Raw genomic sequence first — 25,812 nt, forward strand, 5'->3', positions numbered from 1 at the left:
TAAATGGCTTTTATGATGTTTAAGTATGTTCGTTTTATCCCGACTTTCTCAAGGGTTTTTATTAAGAAAGGATGCCGAATTTTGTCAAATGCTTTTTCTGCATCGATTGACAAGATCATATGGCTCTTATCTTTTCTTTTATTAATGGGATGTATCACATTGATTGATTTGTGAATGTTGAAGCAGCCCTGCATCCCAGGAATGAATCCCATTTGATCATGGTGAATAGTTCTTTTTATATGCTGTTGAATTCGATTTGTTAGTATCTTATTGAGAATTTTTGCATCCATATTCATCAGGGATATTGGCCTGTGGTTCTCTTTTTTTGCTGGGTCTCTGTCTGGTTTAGGATCAAAGTAATACTGGCTTCATAGAATGAGTCTGGAAGTTTTCCTTCCCTTTCTATTTTTTGGAACAGCTTGAGAAGGATAGGTATTATCTCTGCTTTAAATGTCTGGTGGATCTCCCCTGGGAAGCCATCTGGTCCTGGACTCTTATTTGTTGGGAGATTTTTGATTCAATTTCTTTGCTGGTTATGGGTCTGTTCAAGTTTTCTATTTCCTCCTGTTTGAGTTTTGGAAGTGTGTGGGTGCTTAGGAATTTGTCCATTTCTTCCAGGTTGTCCAGTTTGTTGGCATATAGTTTTTCATAGTATTCCCTGATAATCGCTTGTGTTTCTGAGGGATTGGTTGTAATAATTCCATTTTCATTCATGATTTTATCTATTTGAGTCATCTCCCCCTTTTTTTTTTGAGAAGGCTGGCTAGAGGTTTGTAAATTTTGTTTATTTTTTCAAAAAAACCAACTCTTGGTTTCATTGATCTGCTCTACAATTTTTTAAAATTCTATATTGTTTATTTCTGCTCTGATCTTTATTATTTCTCTTCTTCTGCTGGGTTTGGGGTGTCTTTGCTGTCCTGCTTCTACTTCCTTTAGGTGTGCTGTTAGATTTTGTATTTGGGATACAAATACAAATAGTTTCCTGAGATAGGCCTGGATGGCAATGTATTTTCCTCTCAGGACTGCCTTCGCTGCATCCCAAAGCGTTTGGATTGTTGTATTTTCATTTTCATTTGTTTCCATATATTTTTTAATTTCTTCTCCAATTGACTGGTTGACCCATTCATTCTTTAGTAGGGTGTTCTTTAACTTCCATGCTTTTGGAGGTTTTCCAGACTTTTTCCTGTGGTTGATTTCAAGTTTCATAGCATTGTGGTCTGAAAGTATGCATGGTATGATCTCAATTCTTTTATACTTATTAAGGGCTGTTCTGTGACACAGTATGTGATCTATCTTGGAGAATGTTCCATGTGCACTCGAGAAGAAAGTATATTCTGTTGCTTTGGGATGCAGAGTTCTAAATATATCTGTCAAGTCCATCTGATCCAATGTATCATTCAGGGCCCTTGTTTCTTTAGTGATCCTGTATCTAGATGATCTATCCATTGTTGTAAGTGGAGTATTAAAGTCCCCTGCAATTACCACATTCTTATCAATAAGGTTGCTTATGTTTGTGATTGTTTTATATATTTGGGGTCTTCTGTATTCGGTGCATAGACATTTATAATTGTTAGTTCTTCTTGATGGATAGACCCTGTAGTTATTATATAATGCCCTTCTTCATCTCTTGTTACAGCCTTTAATTTAAAGTCTAGTTTGTCTGATGTAAGTATGGCTACTCCAGCTTTCTTTTGACTTCCAGTAGCATGATAGATAGTTCTCCATCCCCTCACTTTCAATCTGAAGGTGTCCTCAGGTCTAAAATGAGTCTCTTGCAGACAGCAAATAGGAGGGTCTTGTTTTTTGTATCCATTCTGATACCCTATGTCTTTTGGTTGCAGCATTTAGTCCATTTACATTAAATGTTATTTTTGAAAGATACGGGTTTAGAGTCACTGTGATGTCTGTAGGTATCATGCTTGTAGTGATGTCTCTGGTACTCTGTGGTCCTTGCAACATTTCACTCACAGAATCCCCCTTAGGATCTCTTATAGGGCTGGTTTAGTGGTGATGAATTCCTTCCGTTTTTGTTTGTTTGGGAAGACCTTTATCTCTCCTTCTATTCTAAATGACAGACTTGCTGGATAAAGAATTCTCGGCTGCATATTTTTTCTGTTCATCACATTGAAGATCTCCTGCCATTCCTTTCTGGCCTGCCAAGTTTCAGTAGATAAGTCTGCCACTATTCTTATCGGTCTCCCTTTATATGTTAGGGCACGTTTATCCCTTACTGCTTTCAGAATTTTCTCTTTATCCTTGTATTTTGCCAGTTTCATTATGATATGTCGTACAGAAGATCGATTCAAGTGACGTCTGAAGGGAGTTCTCTGTGCCTCTTGGATTTCAGTGCCTTTTTCCTTCCCCAGATCAGGGTGGTTATCAGCTATGATTTGTTCAAGTACACCTTCAGCCTCTTTCTCTCACTCTTCCTCTTTTGGAATTCCTATTATACGGATATTGTTCCATTTGATTGCATCACTTAGTTCTCTAATTCTTCCCTCATACTCCTGGATTTTTTTATCTCTCTTTTTCTCAGCTTCCTCTTTTTCCATAATTTTATCTTCTAGTTCACCTATTCTCTCCTCTGCCTCTTCAGAGGCTGTCTCTGGCGAGCTGTGGTCGCCTCCATTTTATTTTGCACCTTATTTATAGCATTTTTTAGCTCCTCATGACTATTTCTTAGTCCCTTGATCTCTGTAGCAATAGATTCTCTGCTGTCCTGTATACTTTTTTCAGGCCCAGCAATTAATATTATGACTATTATTCTAAATTCATGGTCCGTTATATTGCTTAAATTGTTTTTGATCAATTCATTAGCTGTCGCTACTTCCTGGAGTTTCTTTTGAGGAGAATTCTTCTGTTTCCTCATTTTGGATAGTCCCTGAGGTGGCACAGAACTGCAGGGCACTTCCCCTGTGCTGTCTGGAGTAACTTGTGTTGGTGGGTGGGGCCGCAGTCAGACCTGATGTCTGTCCCCAGCCCACTGCTGGGGCCACAGTCAGACTGGTGTGTACCTTATCTTCCCCTCTCCCAGGGGCAGGTTCACTGTGGAGTGGTGTGGCCCCTGTCTGGGCTACTTTCACAATGCCAGGCTTGTGGTGCTGCTTTGATGGGATCTGGCATATTAGCCGGGGTGGATCTGCAAAGTGCACAGGGGCAGGAGGGGTAGGCTTAGCTCACTTTGCCATTGGTGGTCCCCTGTGGCAGGGGCCCTGCAGCACCAGGAGGAAGGCAGACCCATTGGAGGGATGGATCCACAGAAGCACAGCATTGGGTGTTTGCAGTGCAAGTAAGTTCAGTGACGGGAACTGGTTCCCTTTGGGATATCGGCTGGGGGATGGGAGAGGGAGATGGCACTGGCCAGCGCCTTTGTTCCCTGCTAAGCTGAGCTCTGTCTTCCAGGGCTCAACAGCAGTGTCCTCTCGCCCTCCCACTCTCCGAGCAGAGCTGTTGACTTATAACATTCCTGATGTTAAGTCCCGCTGGCTGTCAGAACTCACACAGTCTGGCCCCTCCACTTTTGCAAGTCAGACTCGGGGGCTCTGCCTTGCTGGGCAGGCTGCCCTTCCACCGCCCGGCTCCCCCCCCCCCCCCCCCAGTCCATGTAGCATGCACCGCCTCTCCGCCCTTCCTACCCTCTTCTGTGGGCCTCTTGTCTACACTTGGCTCCAGAGAGTCCATTCTGCTAGTCTTATGGCTGTTTTCTGGGTTATTTAGGCAGATATGAGTGGAATCTAAGTGATCAGCAGGATGAGGTGAGCTCAGCATCCTCCAACGCCGCCATCTTCCCCTTTCTACTATGTTTGTTTATTTTTTTTTATTATTATTTTTTTATGGAATGCCTCACGAATTTGCGTGTCATCCTTGTGCAGGGGCCACGCTAATCTTCTCTGTATCATTCCAATTTTAGTATATGTGCTACTGAAGCGAGCACTATGTTTGTTTATTTTTAAAGGAGAGTGCAAGTGAGGCAGGGGCATAGAAAAGGGGACAGAGAGAGGGGGACATCAGGCTCACACTGACAGCAGTGAGCCTGATGTGGGGCTCAAACTTGCAAACTGCAAGATCATGACCTGAGCTAAAGTCAAATGCTCAACCAATGGAGCCACCAGGGTGCCCCTGTAGAATCCAGTTTCTGAGATAACTCACTCACATGGCTGTTGACAGGAGCCTTTAGTTCCTTGCTGTCCATTGGCAAGAGATCTCAATTTCTCACCATGTGCACCCGTTTTTATGACATGGCAAACTTCCCCCAGATAGAGTGAGCTGAGAGAAAGCCAGGAGGAAGTCACAGTGCCTTTTATGACCAGGTCTCTGAAATCACATACCATCACCTCCACCTTCTTGTGTTTATTAGAAATGAGTTACTAAGTCCAGCCCATGTTTAAGGGGAGGAGAGAATCTCTTCAAGGGAAGAGTGCCAAAGAACTTATGAACATATTAAAACCACCAGAGTACCCAATTGGCTGCCTTTCCTTTCTTATTTACTGAAAACTGCTGGGTCTCTGAATATTTAATAAGCTTCATTTCAAGCTATAAAGGTCTAAAGAATATTAATTTTGAGTACCAAATATTCCAGTGGACTTGGATGAAAAGAAAATGGGTGATGCATCCTGCTCATTCTTTGGAGGTTAAAGATGATGGGCTGTGCCTATGTTCCTAGTTTTTATAAGATTAGTTGACAGAACATATATAGTAAATAGCCCGAATCTTAAATGTACAGATTGATGCATTTTTTTCCCTGTGTTATTTAACCACTGCCCAGATCAATGTATAAAACATTTCAGGCACCCTAGCAAGCTCCCATGGACCCCTTGCCATTTATCTCCTCAACTTGTGATAACAACTTGTGGCTTTTATCACCATAGATTAGTTTTGTCTGTTCTTGAACTTCATCTAAGTGTAACCACACAGTATATAAGTTTTTATTGTCTGGCATCTTTCTTTTTTTCTAAATGTTTTAATGTTTATTTTTTATTTGTTTTTGAGAGAGAGAAAGAGAGAGCATGCACCAGTGGCGGGAGGCAGAGAGAGAGGGAGACACAGAATCTGAAGCAGGTTCCAGGCTCTGAGCTGTCAGCACAGAGCCTGATGCGGGGCTTGAACATACAGACTGTGAGATCATGACCTGAGCTGAAGTTGGATGCTTAACGACTGAGCCACCCAGGCGCCCCTGGTATCTTTGTTTAACATAGTATCTGTGAAATTCATCCATGTTGTTGCAATTGACAGTAGCTTGTTTCTCCTTACTGTTTCATCATACTCCATTCAGTGAGTTTAGAGTAATTCATCAATGTATCCATTCTACTGTTGGTAGTCATCTGGCTTGTTTCAGATTTGGGCCATTGAATAAAGCTGTATGGACATTCTTATATACACCTTCTAGTGGAAATAAACATTCTATTTCTATTGGGTATATATACAGGAGTGGAGTTTCTGAATCATGGCACATGTATATTTAGCTTTAGATGATACCACCAGGCAGTTTTCCATAGAGGTTATATCAGTTTATTTCCTACTAGCATTATGGCAGCTCCATCAACATTTGGTAATGTTGGCATTTTTTTTAAGTTTATTTATTTTGAACGAGACAGAGCGCAAGCAGGGTAGGGGCAGAGAGAAGGAGAATTCCAAGCAGGCTCCACACGGTCAACATAGAGCCTGATGCCAGGCTCGAGAACTCAGGTAACTGTGAGATCGTGACCTGAGCCAAAATCAAGAGTCAGACGTTTAATTGACTAAGCAATCCAGACACCCCTGGTAATGTTAGTCTTTTTAATTTTGGCTATTCTAGTGCATATGTAGTGGGCTTGAGTTCTAGGATGGTTGGATGTCCACTAATGCCCAAGTTCTATATCCTTTCCCATAAATAGGGTATCAGTATCTGAAGTCAGATGTAGTCTTATTGAAGCAAGGAGAACCATGGATGGAGGGGGGAGAAATCTCAAATTGGGCCTATCCAGGTAAGTGAGAACCTGGTATATGGGAAACAGGGATGTAAGATTAGTATTGATTAGTGAGACATTTATCTTTGAAATATTTTTTAGGAAATCATTCTTTTAAGGCCATAGAGGTCTCAAAATGGCAGAAGACTGTTGGTGTGAGATAGTCAAATACCTAAGTAACACTTCTACATATCAAACACCCACGCAATCCATTTTCTTTGCTTAACTTTTAGAGAGAGAGGTAACCCCCTTATCTGTTCTTTGTGTCTTATTTATGCCCATATCATTTAGGACATTCTTAATTAGTTAACCTCTCTTTGGCTAACATCTACAGCACCCTATTCTTCCAAAATGGGCTTATACTCTTCCTGTTACATATTTACCCAGACTTAGATATGCCCTCTATCAAAGTAACTTACCAAATGATATTCATATCCTTTTTAATTACCTTGTTTTATTCATCTTCCATTTAGTGTCATATGTCTTGATATTATAACGTCCTGTTTTGTGTTTTTTCAATTTTCAGATACTCCAGTAATATAAATATTCTTCCTTTGTCAGTCTTCTTTTTCTACTTTCTTTGTGACCATTTTCACTTGATTATGTCATTTTTATTATCTTGGTTGTTTTCCTATCTTTTTTCAGTGCTTCTTATTAAATTCTTCTTACCTCCCTACCCACACCTTGTAATTTAATCTTTCATTTTCCCCCTGAGTTTAACCAATTCTTTTTCATCTCTCCATTTTTTGTTTGTTTGCTTCTTTGTTTTTTTAAATAAGTTCTGCTTCATAGTGGTTTTCCAGGTCCTCAGATGCTTGTTTGAATATATTCTGTTTGGAGTTCAGACAATATTTTCTTCTGGTTCATGGCTAGTTATTTTTGAGTTTTGCAGGGACAGTTTCCTCTCGATATCTGCACAAATTTATTTCCTGATTTTCTGTAGTAGTTCTCTATGGACTGTACTTTATTCTGTTCATTTTATTACATCACAGTGTTTTGGTAAGATTTCTAAATTTTATGGAGTTCTTTTCTGTTAGTATAGTAGGTATTTTCCCCTCCTTCTTTTATTTTGGGGTTGGAAAAGTTTTGGCTTTTCTGGTTTTGGGGTTTTTGTTGTCTTCCAGGACCCATATTTTCCTTTTCTTTCTTTCCTCATTACCACCACCCAGTTATGAGCAGGTATGTCTTCCTTGTTTTTTGCCTTCTTTCTCCCTCTGAAACTGTCTGTTTTTCTACCTCAGAACCACCCCCTTTAAATAGACCCTGTCCTATTCCATGCATTTTTATGTCATCTGCCTCTTTAAGATGCATATATGTGGAAATCCCTACCCTGTAGTTGTGCTCTAATATGCTTGGTTACTTATAAAATACTTATAACTGTTTTTATGTTTAGTGTGGATTTAATTTTTCTGCTGGTCACTTCCGCTCATTCTCAGTCCCCTTTGCTAGCATCCTTCCTTTGTCTTTCCTGAAATGATTTTTGGATCTGCCTCTGTTCTTCACTGAGCCTTGTGGTGCATTGGGGCTGGTGCCATGTGGGACTGTGACACTGAGTTCATCAACTCTTCTTTTTCCATTGCATCTTGCTAACTTTTTTTTTATGCCTGTTTATTCTTCTATCTTTGAATTTTAAGCTTACCTTTATTTCAAAACTGACTGTACTCTTATCAGATTTCTATCTATTTCTATTAAAACAAAGAATGTTATTTTTTATTTTTGTGTTTTGTATTCTTCAAAGCTCAGGAGTGAAGTAAGCTCACTTACACTTGGGCTTTTTTCAGACTTTGAAACTGGAATGAAAGAATTAACAACACAGAAGAGCATTTCTGAAGAAGTGGTACTCCATAACATGATTGTATACTCAACCTTTGAAGACTGGAAACTTGAAGATGAGATAAATCACCAGGAAAACCAGGACAATTTTTTGAACCAAGTTGCATTCATTAACAATAAGCCCCTGACTGAGGAGATAGATTGTGAATGTAACAGTGCACTGGGGAAAGGAACTCATCTGAACAGAACATCTAGTGAACACAACAGAGCCTTCATGCAAAAGCCACACCTTTTTGCACAGCCGAAAATTCTAACCAGTGAGAAATTATATAAATGTGTTCAGTGTGGGAAAGCCTTCAGTGGGAAGTCAGGACTTATTGTACATCAGAGAATTCATACTGGAGAGAAACCATACAAATGTAATGAATGTGAAAAAGCCTTTATTCAGAAGTCACAACTCACTGTACATCAGAGAACTCATACAGGAGAGAAACCCTATGAATGTAATGAATGTGGGAAAGCATTCATCCAGAAGTCAAACCTCATTATTCATCAGAGGATTCACACAGGGGACAAACCATATGAATGCAATGAATGTGGGAAAGCTTTCATCAAGAAATCAACACTTAGTGTTCATCAAAGAGCTCATACTGGGGAGAAACCATATGAATGTAGTGACTGTGGGAAAGCCTTCATCTGGCAGTCACAGCTCACTGTACATCAGAGAATTCATACTGGGGAGAAACCCCATGGATGTAATGAATGTGGAAAAGCCTTCAACAGGAAGTCAGAACTAAGTGTACATCACAGAATTCACACTGGGGAGAAACCCTTTGAGTGTAATGAATGTAAAAAAGCCTTCATTCAAAAGTCAGATCTCATTGTACATCAGAGAACTCACACTGGGGACAAAAGGTATCAATGCAATGATTGTGGGAAAGCCTTCATCCGGAGCTCACAGTTCATTGAACATCAGAGAATTCATACTGGGGAGAAACCCTATGAATGCAGTGAATGCAGAAAAGCTTTTATCCAGAAATCACAACTCATTGTGCATCAAAGAATCCATACTGGGATGAAGCCATATGAATGCATTGAGTGTGGAAAAGCCTTTAGTAAGAAGTCACACCTCACTGTGCATCATAGAATACATACTGGAGAAAAACCCTATGAATGTAGTAATTGTAGAAAAGCTTTCAGCAAGAAATCTACTCTCATTGTTCATCAGAGAATTCATATTGAACACAAATCCTTTTAATGGAATGAGAAAACTTTGATTCAGTGATCAAAGTTTCATCACACATCATAGAATTCATTAAGCCTAAAAATTCTATGAATGTACTAAACTTGAGAAGCCTTCAACAATAGCTCCCAAACTATTAAGCACCAAAAATAAATACCAAGAAGCAACTTTGAGAAATCATGTTTCCAAAAAAAAATTACATTGGACATCTTGGTTCAGGCCTAATACTAAAAGTTTTTTTTAAGTATGATAGAAAAATCTCAACCACATGTGATTGACTTGTTCACTGTGTAGTACAAATTTTTTAAATGAGTGAGTATAGTTGGCATTTGAGCAACATGGGTTAGGGGCACCATTGCCCTATGCACTTGAAAATTCATGTGTAACTTAACTCTCCAAAAACTTAACTAATAAATAGCCTCCTACTATTGACTGGAAGCCTTACTGGTAACATAATCATTGATTAACACGTTTTTATATTATATGTATTATATATTGTATTCTTACAATTAAGTAAGCTATAAAAAAGAAAATGATATTAAGAAAGTCATAAGGGGGTATCTATGGGGCTCAGTCAGTGGAGCATGCGACTCTTAATCTTGGGGTTGTGAGTTCGAGTCCCACATTAGATGTAGAGATTATTTAAAAATCTTTTTAAAAAGTCATAAGGAAGAGAAAATACATTTATAGTATTGTACTGTATTTATAAAAAAAAATCCAAGGACCCTCATAGTTCAAACCTGTATTGTTGAAGGGCCACCTTCAAATTGATTAATCAGGACAACGAAGTGACAACTATATGTGATTAACCTACAAATCATGTAGGAATGGCGTTCATAACCCAAATTATCTGTCATTTGGAAGTGGCTATGGATATTCATGCCTGCTTTACTTTCCACACTAAATGTCACCATTTTCCCCACATCTTAAAAAATGTAAAAGGATACATTGTAACTAAGTTACAACTAGCTCTTCCCCCCACTCTTTCTTGATGTGTATAGAATTACGAGAAGACGAAATCAGTGTATTTATAAAGACATCAAAAGTTTGGTGTCTCTGATACTTTTATACTTTTGAAAATACTGCTTGATGTAAAGCATTCAGAAGTAAGAAATACATCAAACAACAGACAAAGCAAGTAGTGGATGTAGACAATGTTGGCATACTCAACATATGACAAAAATCGTTCTACACAAAGGAATTCCTGTTCATAGCCCTTTTTCAGCTCATGGTATTCACATGCGTACTCTTATGCATATCTTGAGATCTTTATATCCTTGTGATTATCAGAAGTGAATTTTTTAAAATCCTTCTAGATTGGATATTTCTACCACACTTTCTGCTAAGTAATTTTACATGTACTTTCTCATTTAATCCTTTCAGCAAATACATGAAACTGAGATTATCACCATTTTATAGGTGAGGCAAGTCTAGAGAAGTTTCTTGACCTGGCTAAACCCATGTGGCTAATAAGTGGAAGGTTGGGATTCAGATCAACCTCTTAGCCTCCACACAATTCTGTCCCACTGGAGACATGGAGGAGTTGGTGTCATGTCACTTCACCTTGACAGAATTTAAATGAACTTGACATAATATGGTATTCTGTATCCTGTCCCTACATTGTGCTAAATAAATTAACAAGAAACATGCATTTTAAAAACTGTTTATTTATTTTGACAGAAAGAGATAGAGAGCAAGCAGGGGAGGGGCAGAGAGAGAATCCCAAGCAGGCTCTGCACTGATGGTACAGAGCTTGACACGGGGCTCAAACCCACAAACCTTGAGATCATGACCTAAGTTGAAATCAAGAGTTAGACACTTAACTGACTGAGCCACCCAGTTGCTCCAAGAAACATGCATTTTGAAGGGACTATTAAATTGTAGTTTCTTATATGTAGAAGCTCTTGGAGATACATTTTGAAGGGTATCTATTTTGCTGCCCTATACGTTTTCTTGTGACCAGCCTGAACATAGAAATAATACTATTATTTTATAGTTTGTTTGCAAATTAAGTCTTTGTTTGGTTGAGTTGTCATTTTATCACAAATAACTTTTCTTAGAAATTCTGTTGTCCAAGGCATCCTTTCCTTTTAGTTTTTATTATTTTATTTTATTTTTTTAAGTGTTTTATTTATCTTTGAGAGATAAAGCACACATGGGGAAGGGGCAGAGACAGAAGGGGACAGAAGATATGAAGCAGGCTCTGCACTGAGAGCAGTGAGCCCGATGCAGGGCTTGAGCTCACAAACCATGAGATCATGACCTGAGCCGAAGTAGGACGCTCAACCAGCTGAGCCACCCAGGCACCCTGGCATTCTTTCCTTTTAAAGAACAATAACTTCATATAAGTTGTATATATTGTTGTCAAGTAATATTATGAAAAGACAGGTTCATATCAAAAACCTTTCAGCCTTTCCTTAAAATGAAGGTGAAGCTGATACTGAGCTTGATCCTAAGTTTTTGTTTTGTTTTGTCAGAGAGAGAGGGAGAGAGAGAGAGAGAGAGAGAACATATGTGGAAGCTGGGTAGGAGCAGAGGAGAAGGAGAATCTGAAGCAGGCTCCACAGCCAACACAGAGCCTGATGTGAGGCTCCATCTCATGACTGATATCATGACCTGAGCTGAAATCAAGAGTCGGATACCTAACCAACTAAGCCACCCAGGCTCCCTGATCCTAAATTTTTATCAAATATTTTTTCTTAGATTTTAAATTAAAAGTAATATTTTAAAATAGGAAGTGTCAATAATAATGATTTTTACTGTAGATTTTAACTTTGCAATAATGGTTTTAAACTAATAAGTGAATTGCAGTCATGTAATTCTTTATTAGTCATTTTTTATTAGTCACTTTTGAAGATAAATACCAGGGGTGCCTGGGTGGTTCAGTTGGTTGAGTGTCCAATTTCGGCTCAGGTCATGATCTTCACAGTTTGTGAGTTCAAGCCCTGCATCAGGCTCTGTGCTGACAGCTCAGAGCCTGGAGCCTGCTTCTAATTCTGTCTCTCTCTCTCTCTCTGCTCCTCCCCCACTCATGCTCTCTCTTTCTCCTTCAAAAATTAAATAAATAAATAAATAAATAAATAAATAAATAATTTTAAAAAAGAATATTGAAGATAAATACTGAGTTGGGATGTAAATGTATGAAATTAATTTTCTAAACAAATACCAGGAACGAAAATATTCACATGTATCTTGCCCTTCAATGTTTGCATCTTGGAAACTATATGATAATGCCACTTATGCAGTTATGCCAATAATTTATGGAATTCCTCTCTCTCAGATCTTCTCTCAGATCCAGCTTGCCTGTTAGGCCTCATATGGAACTATGTAGTATTTTCAGAGACCCTTCATTCATTAGAATTCATTGTTTTTCTAGCCCTTATCCCTCCTCACTATCATCCCATTAATTCTGTATATGACTTAAGCAAGAAGAAAGCTTGTGCCCCTTCTATAGGCATTTCAAGTCTCAGATCCTTAGAAGATTCAGTATCTCTATTTTCAATGTCTTGTCTTCTATTTAATGGTTTCCTTTACATAGCTACCATCACCATGAGCATAAAATAGGTAGGAAATTTACAGTGTTTTTTTTTAACTTTCCTCCTGTATTTTGACATCTGAGCCTATTGTATTCTCGTTAAATGGATACTTCATACTGCCTCCTTTCTACTTCAGTAGTATTACTAATAGGTATTTTTTGGGCACTATGAATTAGGTACTAGTGTCTTCAACAACTGGAATTTAAGGGATTACACAGGACACCACGATTCATACCCAGGGACTCTGAAACATTATACTGTACATAAACTCACAGATATTTCAGAGTTTCCAGGCAGAGTTAAAAGTTGAAACAAATGGGAGCACCTGGGTGGCTCAGTTGGTTAAGTGTCTGATTCTTGATTTTGGCTCAGGTCATGATCTGGAGTTGTAGGATCGGGACCCACATTAGGCTCCATGCAGAGCCCCCTTAAGATTCTCTCTCATTCTCCCTTTGCCCCTCTCTGCCACTTGAGCTCTCTCTCTCTCAAAAAAAAAAAAATTAAACAAATGGAACTACTCTAGTAATGCTGAAAATATGGTTTAAAATGGTTTGCAAATTAAAGAATTGCAATGTTTACATGCCTGCTGTTGAGATTTACTTGAAGCTATGTATGCTGATGGTCACCCCAATGCTTAGATACTATGTTTATTTCAACTTCAAAATGTTGTCACAGTTGCACACTTCACAGTCGAATCTCCCGTATTTTAGACATTCTTAGAGTATAACAGATCAAAATGGTATTATGCAAGTGTGTGAGTGGGTATGGTTAGGATGGGAGGGAGCACACCATGGGTTTTTTTCTGAAAAGGTGGAGAAAATCAAATTTCCATTTGTTAGCCTAAGTAGAGATGAGTCACAAGAGAAGATTAAAAAACGTTAAATGATATTGAAATGAAAATAAAATATATCAAAGTATTGGAAATGCCACTAAACCAGAGCTTGGAGTAAAATTTATAGTGTCAAATGTTTTACTAGAAAAGAAGAAATGTGTAAAATTAATTAGTCAAGCTTCCTTATGAAGATATGAACAAATGAAACCCCAAATACTGTTAATTTTCCAAATTATTTTGGCTCTTGCACTTCCATCTCTGTTTTACACTTTTGTGTGTTTTCTAACCCATTAAAAATATAAAAATACAGTCAACTTTATTTCTTGACTTTTTAAAATTTCATGACATTTTTAATGTTAACCCAATCTTATATTCCTGAGGTAAACCCTACTTGTTCATGACATATTATTTTTATATATTGCTGTGTAGCTCACTTCTCTCAACTAGTCTGATTGGAGTAGTCTAAACTCTGGCCTCCCTCATGTCTGATCTCTTTCTCCTCAACTTAGTGAACCCCTGGGCTCTCTTTAAGATATTCCTCCCTGAGGATTTATCCTGGAGGCAATCATAGAGGTCACTTTATTTTTCTCTTAAGGATCACAGTTCTGTGCTGTTATTCAGTGTCTGGAAACCATTATTCTGTGTTTTGTCCAGTTTCCTATTTTATTCTACCGTGGATGGTAGTAGAATTCTTACCTCTACCTCAACCCCATAGGTTTTAAAAAAAATAGTTATCACATTTATTTTCAACTTCATCTGAAACTGCAAATGCAAAAAATAGCCCAAAACTTATTGGCAAAGAACATTCACAGAAGAATTTTCCTATCTGATAAACCTATTTTAAAATTTAAAATAAGTAAAGTACTATGGTATGGGCACAGAAATAGCTCAATGGTAAAAAAAATGGGGGGCTAAAAATTATATATGTAATATATATGGATATATACTTGGCATTTCAAATCCTAATCCATAAAAGTGGGATTGATAGATTTGAACAAATAAGCAAAAATACTGTATTTACAGATAGAAAAACAAGACTGGTAGGGAGTATTTACAATGCATACAACAGAAAAGATATTAATGTTCAGAATATAGCTAAGTTCCTATCAGTAAGACAGATAAAGATAACCTATACAGAAGAAAACTTTCCTTGGGAACCTGGGTGACTTAGTTGGTTAAGCAACAGACTCTTGGTTTCTGCTCCGGTCAATGATTTCATGGTTTGTGAGATCAAGCCCCGCGTGGGGCTCTGCACTGACAGCATGGAACCTGCTTAGGATTCTCTCTCTCCTCTCTCTCCCTCCCCTGCTTGTGCACGTAGTTGCACACACACTCTCTCATAGTAAACCTTAAAAAAAAAAAGAGGAGTGCCTAGGTAGCTCAGTCGATTAAGCATCTGACTTCAGCTCTAGTCATGATTTCTTTTTACAGATTGTGAGTTTGAGCCCCATGTGCGGCTCTGTGCTGACAGCTCAGAGCCTGGAGCCTGGTTTGGATTCTGTGTCTCCCTCTCTCTCTGCCCCTTCCTGGCTTGTGCTCTGTCTCTCCCTTGCTCTCAAAAATAAATAAATATTAAAAAAAAATTTTGTGTGTGTATGTAGTTTTATGGGTTTAAAAAAATGTTTTTAAAAATGTTTTTATTTATTTTTGAGAGAGAGAAATAGATCATGAGCAGTAGAGGGGCAGAGAGAGAGGGAGACCAAGAATCTGAAGCAGGCTCCAAGCTCTGAGCTGTCATCACAGAACCTGACACAGGGCTTGAACTCATGAACCGTGCGATCATGATCTGAGCTGAAGTCAGAAGCTTAACCAACTGAGCCACCCAGGTGTCCCATAGTTTTATGGTTTTATTAATACAATTATGACGTGCACATAAGGTGTCTATTCATTTTCTTCACTGTGCAGCCTGGCCTTCAGCTGGGCTGCTTTTCCACAATGGCTTTGTGGTTCTTGGGGGAGGTATTGTGATCAGTCTCTGCACAGCAAGATTTGTTGCACATTAGCAGCACTTCGAGCTCCTTGACGTTGTGGACTAGGAACTCCTGGAAGCCACTGGGCAGCATGTGCTTTGTTTTCTTGTTGCTCCCATAACCAGTGTTGGGCATCAAGATCTGGTCCTTGAATCTTTTGCGCACCCTATTGTCAGTGCCTCTGGGTTTCTGCCAGTTGTGCTTAATTTTGACATACTGGTCTGACTGGTCCCGGATGAACTTCTTGGTCTTCTTTTGAATGATTTTGGGCTTCATCAGAGGTCTAAGGGTGGCTATGATGTGGATGGCTGCCACCTCCACAAATATCGCTGAGGAAGAGGGAAAATAAAAAATTTCAAATGATGAAATATGTAATCAATGAAATGAACATATAAATGATACCTAACTTTACTAATCAGGTAAAGTAAAATCAAGAAAACATCAAATAGACAAAAGTAATTTTTATTTATTTAAAAACAGTTTTTACATTTATTTATTTTTGAGACAGACAGAGCACAAGTGAGGGAGGGGCAGAGAGAGAATGAGACACAGAATCCAAAGCAGGCTCCAGGCTCTGAGCTGTCAGCACAGAGCCTGACGTGGGGCTTGAACCCACAAACTGTGAGATCGTGACCTGAGCTGAAGTCAGACACTTAACCAACTGAGCCACTCAGATGCCCCTTAAAGTAAGTTTTAAAGTTAATATATAAGGCAGATTCCAGTCAGGAAAATAGAACCTATACTAGGTAGTTGAATAAAGGGACTTTAATACAGGGGAGTTGTTGCAAAGGTATAAGGACACCTAAAAATGCAAAAAGGGGACAGTGAGACACGAGAGAGTGACAACAATAGCTTCCAGAGGCTGTATGTTTGTTTCTCCCAAAATTCTTATGTTGAGACCTAATCCTTAAAGTCATGGTATTTGGTTTTAGACTTTCCAGACTTCAGAACTCTGAGAAATTTCTATTGTTTACAAGCCACCCAGTCTAGGGCATGTGTCCTGTGATAGCAGCCCAAATGGACTAAGACACATGCACTGCTGGTGAAAGAATAAATTATTATAGCTTTATAGAAAGATAGTTTCATGATATCTAAAATTTATTTAATCCTCTGTGATTTTGTCCTAATCAAATAAGGGTGTGGAGAAAGATTTAGCTATAAGCATATTTATTTCATATTTTCTTATAATAGGAAAAATTGGAAATGATATTCTACCACCCAAATATTTAGATTCAGTTTGATAGAAAGTTGTGCTAACGTTAATGTAGAATAATATTTAAAGACATGAAGGAATGCTTACAAGAAATTAAATTTTAAAAGCACTTTCAAGGCACCTGGTCGGCTCAGTCAGTTAAGCATCTGACTCTTGATTTCGGCTCAGGTCATGATCCCAGGGTTGTGGGATCAAGCCCCACCTCAGGCTCAGTGCTGAGTGTGGAGCCTGCTTGGGATTCTCTCTCCCCCCTCTCCTCCCCTCTCTCCTCCCTCTGCCCCCTTCCCCCTCTCATGCTCGCCGTCTCTCTCAAAATAAATAAATAAACCTTTAAATAAATAAAAGTTTCATTGTATGTTTGTAGGTATGTATGTATGTATTTATTTATTTTAAGGTTTATTATTTTGAGAGAGAGGGAGACAGAGAATTTCAAGCAGGCTCCTGGTTGTCAGAGCAGAGCCCAGTTTGGGCCTCTAACTCACTAACTGTGAGATAATGACCACAGCCAAAACCAAGAGTCAGAGGCTTAACCCACTGAGCCCCCCAGGCGCCCCATGTTGCCCTATTTTTAATTTCAGAAGTATCTACAGTACACACTTCACAAGTAAATATGTATTTACATATATGTAACACATATACAGTGCAGGTAATATTTAAATATATAATAGTGGGCTTTTACCTGATTTTAATCTTTTTTCCTTATCTCTATTCTCTACAACCCACCTATATTCTTTGTATAGAAAAAAGTAAGGTATGCACATTCCCTTTCAATTAAAGTTATTTATTGGGCTCTACTCAAGAAGAGATGTGGACGAGGACACAATTTACAAGGATTCATCAAAGCACTGTTTTGAGTGCCATTAAAATGAACATAACCTAAACACGTAACAGACAAAAAAGCTAGACAATATATTACGAGACAAGTAGTTTTACCTTTTTCTTGGCTGCAATCATTCTTTCTCTTTTCACACCCACGCGCCCTCCCAACACATGAAGAATGGGGCTGTCTGTATTTTTAGAATACTATACGCATACCACGGTGTCAATAGGGATTGTCCCTTTGTTAAGGAATTCCATCTAGTTTGTGGGGTTTTTTTTTACAGTCCTTTTCGCTCGTTGAATAAAAGGTTATTACTATAATGTATACGCGTTCCTTTTGTGTAAAGGTTAACGAAAAATCTGCATCCCTTTGGATTCATGCTAGTCTACAATGAAAGAAGCTTATCCTCTCCTTCTTTTCTCTTTTTATGTGAATAACGAAAGAAAACTAGTCCCACTTCCAAGGCGCCACGAGATAGAAAGTCAACAAGCCTTCGCGTGTAAGACTCCGCGTCCGCGCGCCCTGCCTTTGCAGAGCATGCTGGGAATGTAGTTCCAGGCCGCTTGCGCAGGCGCACTTCCTGGCTCGCGCGGTGAAGGCTCTGGGTGGTCGGAGGGTGTTCTTCATTTCTTCGTGGAGCTGGTGAGTACGTTTTTTTTTTCCCTGACGCCTGCACTCGGGTGGTAGCCAGGGAGGGGCCTCCGCCCAGGACTCCTCCCGACCCTGGGGGATGAGGTGGAGCGCGAGTAGCCTGTGGAGCGTGTCTTCCCGGCTCAATGGCGGGGGCGGAAGAAAGATGGAGAATTGGAGGTCGCGGTTCGCGTCCGCGTTGAGGCGCGAAGCGATGTCTTGGGCTCCGCGACGGGGTTTAAGCCGGTCTAGGGCTGTCTCTGGGTTAGGGGAGGCAGAGCCCTGGCTGGGCACCCCAGCCTTAAGGGTCAAGGTTTGGGCGCTCACTTGGGGGTTGGAGGTAGGAGGGCAGGTTGCGAAGACGGACCTCGGGTCTGCGGGGTCTTTGGCTGTGGTGGGATCAGATACTAAAAGGAGAGGGACCTCAGCTCCAGCCCTTGTTTGAGAATTAGAGGAGAACTGAGCTAGGAACTTAGGACCCCCACTCGCCCACCGCCCGTCCCCATTGTAGGCCTTCTGACATCCACTTCTTTGCTCTTTCCTCTGAAATGCAGCTTCACCAAAGGTTTTTTGTTTTGTTGTTTTGTAGATAAATTTCTGAAGCCTTTTCTGTCGGGAGTTGTGGAATTGATTCCCTACTTTTTTACGGGCTGTGAAGAGCAGTGACTGTTGTGTTACATCCAGGTAGTCAGACAGGGTTCCTATAGAGACAGTCCTGACTTCTCAGGGCCCCTTTTTCAGCTCTGCTTTCTCAGGTCTCTATTTAACTAGACAAGATGTCATTAAGAAGGAGGACATGACTACATTGTCTTTGGTGAGCAAAACTTTCCAAGGCAATTTGTGCCTTAAGCTGGTTTTAATTTCTAAAATTACCACCTGAAGTTTGATACATCACATGTAGTTAAATATCCTTTGTAATTTTCTTAAATTGCTCATATTTATATGTGCATATTACATGTGTACATTTATGCAGTAATATATGTATAAATGTATCCAAATATGTTCTTTAAACATCAGAATAACTCTTAGCATGGCAAGATGCTCACTTATGAGAGGCATGTGAGAAGCGAGACTGAGGAAACAGCAGAATCTTCCATCTCACACTTAACTCCCAGTAGTATATACTTTCTTGAGTCTCTTTGGCAATGTTATATGCATAAAACATACAAGTGAGTCTGTTATGCAATGTGATTTTTACTTTTTCTTTCCTGAAATATCACTGTGCCCAGAGGGAGGAAAGAAAGATCTTTCTTTTTTGTCGTTGAGTAACTGTTAATGGCCTGCTTTTTGCCAGGTAGTGTGTGAGGCACTGGGGACACAGCGGTGAACAAAACAAAGTCCCCGCGTACATGGAACTGATGGTCTAGGATGGGAACACAGATAATAAATAAGTAAATATACAGCGTGTCAGATAGTGACTAGCAGAGGAAACTACGCTAGAGTAATGGGCTTAGGGGAGGCTCAGGACAGCTGTTATTTCATGTAGTGTGACACTGAGTACGAGGGGCTGAGCCTTGCAGATAGCTGAGGTTGCGGTGGGGAATTCATAGAGGGAGGAGCAAATGCAAAGACCCAGAGGCTCAAATGCACTGAGCCTTTATGGAGGCCACTTGGACAGAAGAGTAAGTTGATGTTGACAGTAGATGACAGTAGATGTTGAGATGAGAGAGGTAAGAGGGCTCCACATCACAGGGCTGTGTAGGAGTTTGGCTTTTACTCTGAGACGAGAAGCTATAGGAAGGTGGTTTGTAGTAGTTTTTGTTTAATCAGCTCTATTGAGGTATAATTTACGTGCAATTTACCAGTTTTTGTAGGAGGGTTTTTGAGGAGAGAAGTGACATGATTTGACTTATATGTTAAAGGAACCATTTTGGATGCTCGGTTGAGAATAAACTCCATAGGAGCAAGACATAGGACATTTAGTTAGGAAGCTAAGGCAGTGATCCAGTGCCCCATTCCTGCCAACCATTTGATACGTTGCTCACATCAGACCTCCAGCTCCTTGCCCGCCTTCACCCTCAGCTGATGATCCTGGTTCCTATTTCACTGCGACACGAGAACCAGAAAAGAACTTCCAAAGGCTCTCACCCTTACATCCACCAGCCTTCCTGGAAGTATTTTCCTGTCATTCGTCCTCCTGTTACTATAGAGAAAAGGTCTGTGCTCCAATGTATGGCTAACCGCTCTACTTGTGCATTAGATCCCGCTTCCTCTCATGTACCCAGGCCACTGTCTGGGATCATCATTGGGCAGAATTCCTGATAGTTCTGCAACTCATATATATTTTTTATTTGGATATACCAACAACACTAATTTTTCCAGAAAAAAATTAAAAAATTCAAATGCAGATTATAAATATTATAAATGAGATAATATTCATCAACACTAATTTGCTCTGGAAGAAATCTGTACTGTTATTTCATGCATCTATCATCCTTGAGTTACAAGGGACTTCCGTTCAAAGAGTTCAACTATAGCCCTGTTGGAACAGAACTAATGCATGGAATTTCCTTCTCTTCCAAGTACGACTCATTTTCAGTTTGGTTTACGTCAAATATAGAAAAGGCAAGACATCTCAGCCAATTCTCAAAGCTTTGCTATCTATGTTTTCAGCTTGGGGTGAGACCATTGAAATGCATATTGATTTCCCTTAAGTTGAGTACAGATTGCATTGTCATTCGTGAATGGAGATTTGCTTTACAGCCATTCAAGTTGCATGTGGCAACCATGAGGCTGTCCATTAAAGATGCTTACAGCTGTCTATGCATTTGATTAAAAATGAATACAGTGTTATAATTATTTAAAAACTTAATTTATAATGTATTCCTGTCTTTAGAAAGACTCACGGAAACTTGAATAGCCCATTGCTCTTTCAAAAAATTTCTACAGGGGCACATGGGTGGCTCAGTTGGTTAAGTGTCTGACTCTTGATTTTGGCTCAGGTCACAATCTTATGATCATGAGATCGAGCCCCGGCGTTGAGCTCAGTGTGGAGCATGGAACCTGCTTGGGTTTCTCTCTATCTGCCTCTCTCTCTCTCTCTCTCTTAAAATAAATAAACTTAAAATGGTTCTTCTATAGACTTCTAAACTTTTTCCTCTATGAATTTGACTAATAATTCAAAATTATTCTTTTGGTCATTCTTGTCATTTTTTTCCCCCAAAAGTAGTGCTTGGGCTATTTTTAAATAGAAATAATACTGAACTTGAGAACAGATGAGAGGAATATAGTGCTAGCCATACCCGGCTAACTATGTGACCTTAGGCAAGTTACTTAATTATTGTTGGCTTGAATTGTGTCTTGGGCAAACTAGGAAGTTAGTCTTCATGTTTCCTGAGCCTCTTTCTAGTTCAAATGCTTGGCATCATGACATCCTTTGTGAGGTTCAGAAAGTAAAAGCCTCTAGAATCTGGTCCTTGTGTTCATCTTTTTGTCTTTACTGCTCTATCAACAGCAGAGTCAGCCTAGAAAAAAACCCAAAGGATTCACAGTTGGATGATCTGAGGGATGTGGCAAAGTTTAGGACAGTCACACATCTTTGCGTGGTCAATTGTGGGGATGGTTCTGAGTTGAAAGAATAGTAATCACAGAGTTTTAATAACACGTCAGGTCACTAGCATACTAGGAAGTAAGAACAACAGGGTCTACAATTACATTTTTGGAGGGTTGTCATGGGTCTGTCTGGCTACACAGATCCAGACTTCACAGATTCAGCAGAGGTATGGTTTAGAATTTTGAGATGCAGGCTTCCAGAAACTAAGCTGATAAAGGATTAAATATCAGTCTGTAGACTGTTAGTCAACAAGTACTCATTGAAACATCTAGAATGCAAGGTGCACCCTACCAAGTGCATGGGGATTAAAAAAAAATTAGTGATTATAGTCCTTGTATAGAAATAGGAAAGCGTACCACAGGAAGCATTAACTCTGCATTTCCTTTGCAGTTAGAATACGTTCAGTAAATGTTAAAGTGAGAAACATAGTGAGTAATGGTTTAGCTGTAGGTAGGCCTGCATAGAGGAAGGGGGAACAGATAAGATGAAATTTTGGGATCCTAATCCTGTTCAATTCTGAATTTTCTGGTAGTATCACAATGCAGTCTGTACACTTTGACTGTTTAGGCATAGGGAAAAATAGTGTCTTAAATCACACTCCTTTAAGGTAGGTAGCAGGTTTAACTGGTAGGATGCTATAGTATGAAGACCAGCAGATTGGGAATCAAGAGAAGTCTTCACTCATTCAAATAAATATTTGTTGGATGTATGATATATGCCAGGTTCTGTGTATGGTACTAAAGACAGAAGAAGCAGTTAGTGTCACTGTCCTCCAGAAGCGCATAGTCTAGGAAGGAAGACAAAACATTGGAAGTAGAACATTGTAGTATAATAAATGTAGTAGAGCAAGTATAATATGCCATGGGTTAATTTTTGCAGATAACATAATTATTATTAAAATATATGATTCAAGCAAAGAGAAATTACTGTCATGAACCTGCTATGATTATAATGAGGCTTTAATACATATAAATAAGCACCCTTTTCAAAAAAGATCCCCTCCTGAAACAGCTATTGCATTTTAAACACCCACTAATGGTATATGAGAGCACCTGTTTCCCCACATATGTAAGTGGTACTGGATATTACCTGTTTTTAACATTTTTGCCAGTCTGATGTTTGAAAAATGAGATCTCATTTTAATTTGTATTTCCATGATTAAAAATGAGGTTGAAAATCTTTTCCTTTGTTGGCCTTTTCTGTAAATTTACTGTTTGTTACCATTGCTCATATTTGTATTGCATTGTATTTTTTTCTATGACTTGTAGAAATTCTGTATAATACAGCTAATGGTCCTTTTGTTTTATTGGTTGCAAATATTTATTCCTAATATGACTTTTTTCTTTTAGTTTCATTGATTGCCTTGTAGGTTTGTGTAGTCCAATCTGAGTCATTCCTGTATAAGCTCCAGTTTTTACATTTTTAAAGGACTTCCCCACTGCAAGATTATGAAAATATTTTCTAATATGTTTTCTGGTTATTTTGTAGTTTTATTTTTTTTTTATTTTTTATTTTATTTTTTCAATGTTTATTTATTTTTGGGACAGAGAGAGACAGAGCATGAACGGGGGAGGGGCAGAGAGAGAGGGAGACACAGAATCGGAAACAGGCTCCAGGCTCTGAGCCATCAGCCCAGAGCCTGACGCGGGGCTCGAACTCCTGGACCGTGAGATTGTGACCTGGCTGAAGTCGGATGCTTAACCGACTGCGCCACCCAGGCGCCCCTGTAGTTTTATTTTTAATGTTTCACTCGAATTCACCAATTATTTTTATAAGGCAATAGTGTAAAGTTTATTTTTTTCTAAATGGATAGGCCAGTTGTCCCAAGATCATTAATTGAATCTCCATTTTCCCCAAATATTTGAGATGCCATATTTATCATGTAATAATTCCTATAAAAGAATGGGCCTATTTCCAGGCTTTTAATTCTGTTTTACTTTTTCTGTCGATTCTTATGTCAGGACTACTCTGTTTTAATTAACATAACTCTATGCTTTAATGTATAGTATGGACATATCCCCCTTCAGCCTCATTTTGTTTTTCTTTTTCAAAAATATATGTTCTGTAAGTAAAATTGGGAGGCATATTAGTTTCATAGAGCTTCTGTAGCAAAGTACCACAAACTGGGTGGTTTAAAACAACAGAAATGTATCATCTTACAGTTCTGGAGGCTGGAAGTCCAAAATCTACATGTTGGCCAGACCATGCTGCCTGTGAAACGTGTAGGGGAATCCTTCCTGGCTTTCGGTGTTTTGCTGGGAGTCTTTGGCATTTCTTGCTCACAGCTGTATAACTTTAATCTGTGCTTTCATTGTCACATGGTGTACTCCCTGTGTGTCTTTGGTCTTCATATGATCATCTTCTTTCAAAGATACCAGTCATGCTGGATTAGGGGCTTACCCTACTGTAGTATCTCATATGTATCTGCATTGACTTTTACCAAATAGGGCCACATTCTGAGGTACTAGGGGTTAGGACTTCAGCGTATGAGGGGGGTGGTACCTTCAACTCATAAGAGAGAACTGGCATCTTTAAAATATTGAGTCATTTCATCCAGAAACATGCATTTTTCCAGTTGATGCTCTTTAATTGCTGAGAAGTGAGCAGTGTGCTATTTTGAACTTGCTGTGCCTGTTTCTTAAACTGCTTTTAAGATTGTTCTTTTTGTCAAGAATGAAATCTTGCTATTTGCAACTACATGGATGGAACTGGAGGGTATTATGCTAAGCGAAATTAGTCAGTCAGAGAAAGACAAATATCATATGACTTCAACTCATATGAGGACTTTAAGAGACAAAACAGATGAACATAAGGGAAGGGAAACAATATAAGAACAGGGAAGGGGACAAAACAGAAGAGACTCTTAAATATGGAGAACAAACAGGGTTACTGGGGGGGTTGTGGGGGGGGGTGGGCTAAATGGGTAAGGGGCATTAAGGAATCCACTCCTGAAATCATTGTTGCACTATATGCTAACTAATTTGGATGTAAATTAAAAAAAATAAAAGGGAAAAAAAGATTGTTGCTGATTTTCAGAAGTTAGGCTATGATATCCTTGGATGTGCTTTTCTTTGTATTTAGCTTGCTTATGGTTTGGGACTTCTTGAATCTGTGAGTCATCAATTGGGAAAATCTTCCATCCTTATTCCTTCAAATACTGCAACATTCCTGGGGCGCCTGGGTAGCTCAGTCTGTTGGTTGTCTGACTTCGGCTCAGGTCATGATCTCACCGTTAGTGAGTTCAGGCCCCACGTCAGACTGTGCTGACAATTCAGAGCCTGGAGCCTGCTTCGGATTCTGTGTCTCCCCAGCTTGCTCTCGCATGCAATCTCTCTCTCTCTCTCTCAAGAATAAACATTAAAATGTGTGTGTGTGTGTGTGTGTGTGTGTGTGTGTGTGTAGTAACATTCTCAATTGTCTCCTCTTGTTTTGCTTCTCTGTACTCCGTAGATATGTAATGGTAACAAATAATGTACTTTTAATCACTTTTTTACTTAGAACCCTGAGTCCTCTTTGTACAACTTTCTAGCCCTCCACTTTGTTAATTTCAGTTCTTAGCTTTACTCTTCTTTCATAAATGGTTGCATAAGTGATCCTTTAGTGAGTAGGTATTTGATGTTTTAGGAACCAGTGGCATTGGAGGATGTGCCAGTGAACTTTACCTTACGGGAAAGAAAAGAGCTGGATCATTCTCAGACACCATAAGGGATGCAATGACAATTGCAGGAGGCTTGTCTCTTTGGATAAGTAAAGCTTTGTAACTACTACAGATTACAGTGACTCTTCCCCTGAAATGTCAAAATATATTTTATAAGTGCATATTTGAGATTGGGCTTTGAGTTTTGGGACCAGAGATTTTTAATTTTATTTGTGCACAGAGATAAGGTGTTTCTTTTACTATTAAACAGGTGATACCTCTTTTCTTTAAAACATTATAAATGGATAGCTTTATTATGTTACCTTAGCATCAACATTGTGTATCTCAGAGTTCCTGAAGACAACATAGGACACACTTGTGAGGTCCATCAAATCACCCAAGCCTATGTTGTCTTTCAAGTAGGAAGAACCATATTTATGGTTAACAGGAAAGAATGGAGAAATGTCACAAAATACTTAACCAAGAAAAAATCAGATAGCTAAGTAACAACCAAATAGCTAGAAATCCTTGTAAGCAATAGTCCATCTGTCCATTGTGGTGCTGGTGGTGGTAACAATGTTGGTACTAGGAGGTAGATTTGGAAATGTTGGTTAGTGCCCACTGTGCAGAGCCCTTTTACTGGTGTAGAAAACAGAGTTT

General features: G+C 39.2%; 1 protein-coding gene, 1 non-coding gene and 1 pseudogene across 7 annotated transcripts in view; 1 reads left to right on the plus strand and 2 right to left on the minus strand.

The window, feature by feature from the left end:
- The window catches only part of ZFP37 (ZFP37 zinc finger protein), a 45,508-nt gene extending 36,245 nt beyond the window's left edge, over positions 1-9,263 (plus strand). For 4 of the 6 annotated variants that reach the window (XM_027034853.2, XM_027034854.2, XM_027034855.2 and 1 more), the window contains 2 exons: positions 5,874-5,963; positions 7,727-9,263. In XM_027034853.2, the coding sequence (XP_026890654.1) occupies positions 5,874-5,963; positions 7,727-8,976 (1,340 nt within the window). In that variant the 3' untranslated portion in view covers positions 8,977-9,263. The remainder of the gene's footprint in view (positions 1-5,873; positions 5,964-7,726) is intronic. The other 2 variants (XM_053204778.1, XM_027034856.2) reach the window with 2 other exon arrangements.
- On the minus strand, positions 3,828-3,934 carry LOC113592915 (U6 spliceosomal RNA). The gene has a single exon (XR_003412918.2). It is a non-coding gene; the product is annotated as a U6 spliceosomal RNA (small nuclear RNA).
- Positions 9,264-15,210: 5,947 nt separating the features above from the next.
- LOC128312279 (60S ribosomal protein L32-like) lies at positions 15,211-16,216 on the minus strand (annotated as a pseudogene).
- Positions 16,217-25,812: the final 9,596 nt, after the last annotated feature.

Source organism: Acinonyx jubatus, chromosome D4 (assembly GCF_027475565.1).
Source record: "Acinonyx jubatus isolate Ajub_Pintada_27869175 chromosome D4, VMU_Ajub_asm_v1.0, whole genome shotgun sequence".
Lineage (NCBI taxonomy): Eukaryota > Metazoa > Chordata > Mammalia > Carnivora > Felidae > Acinonyx > Acinonyx jubatus.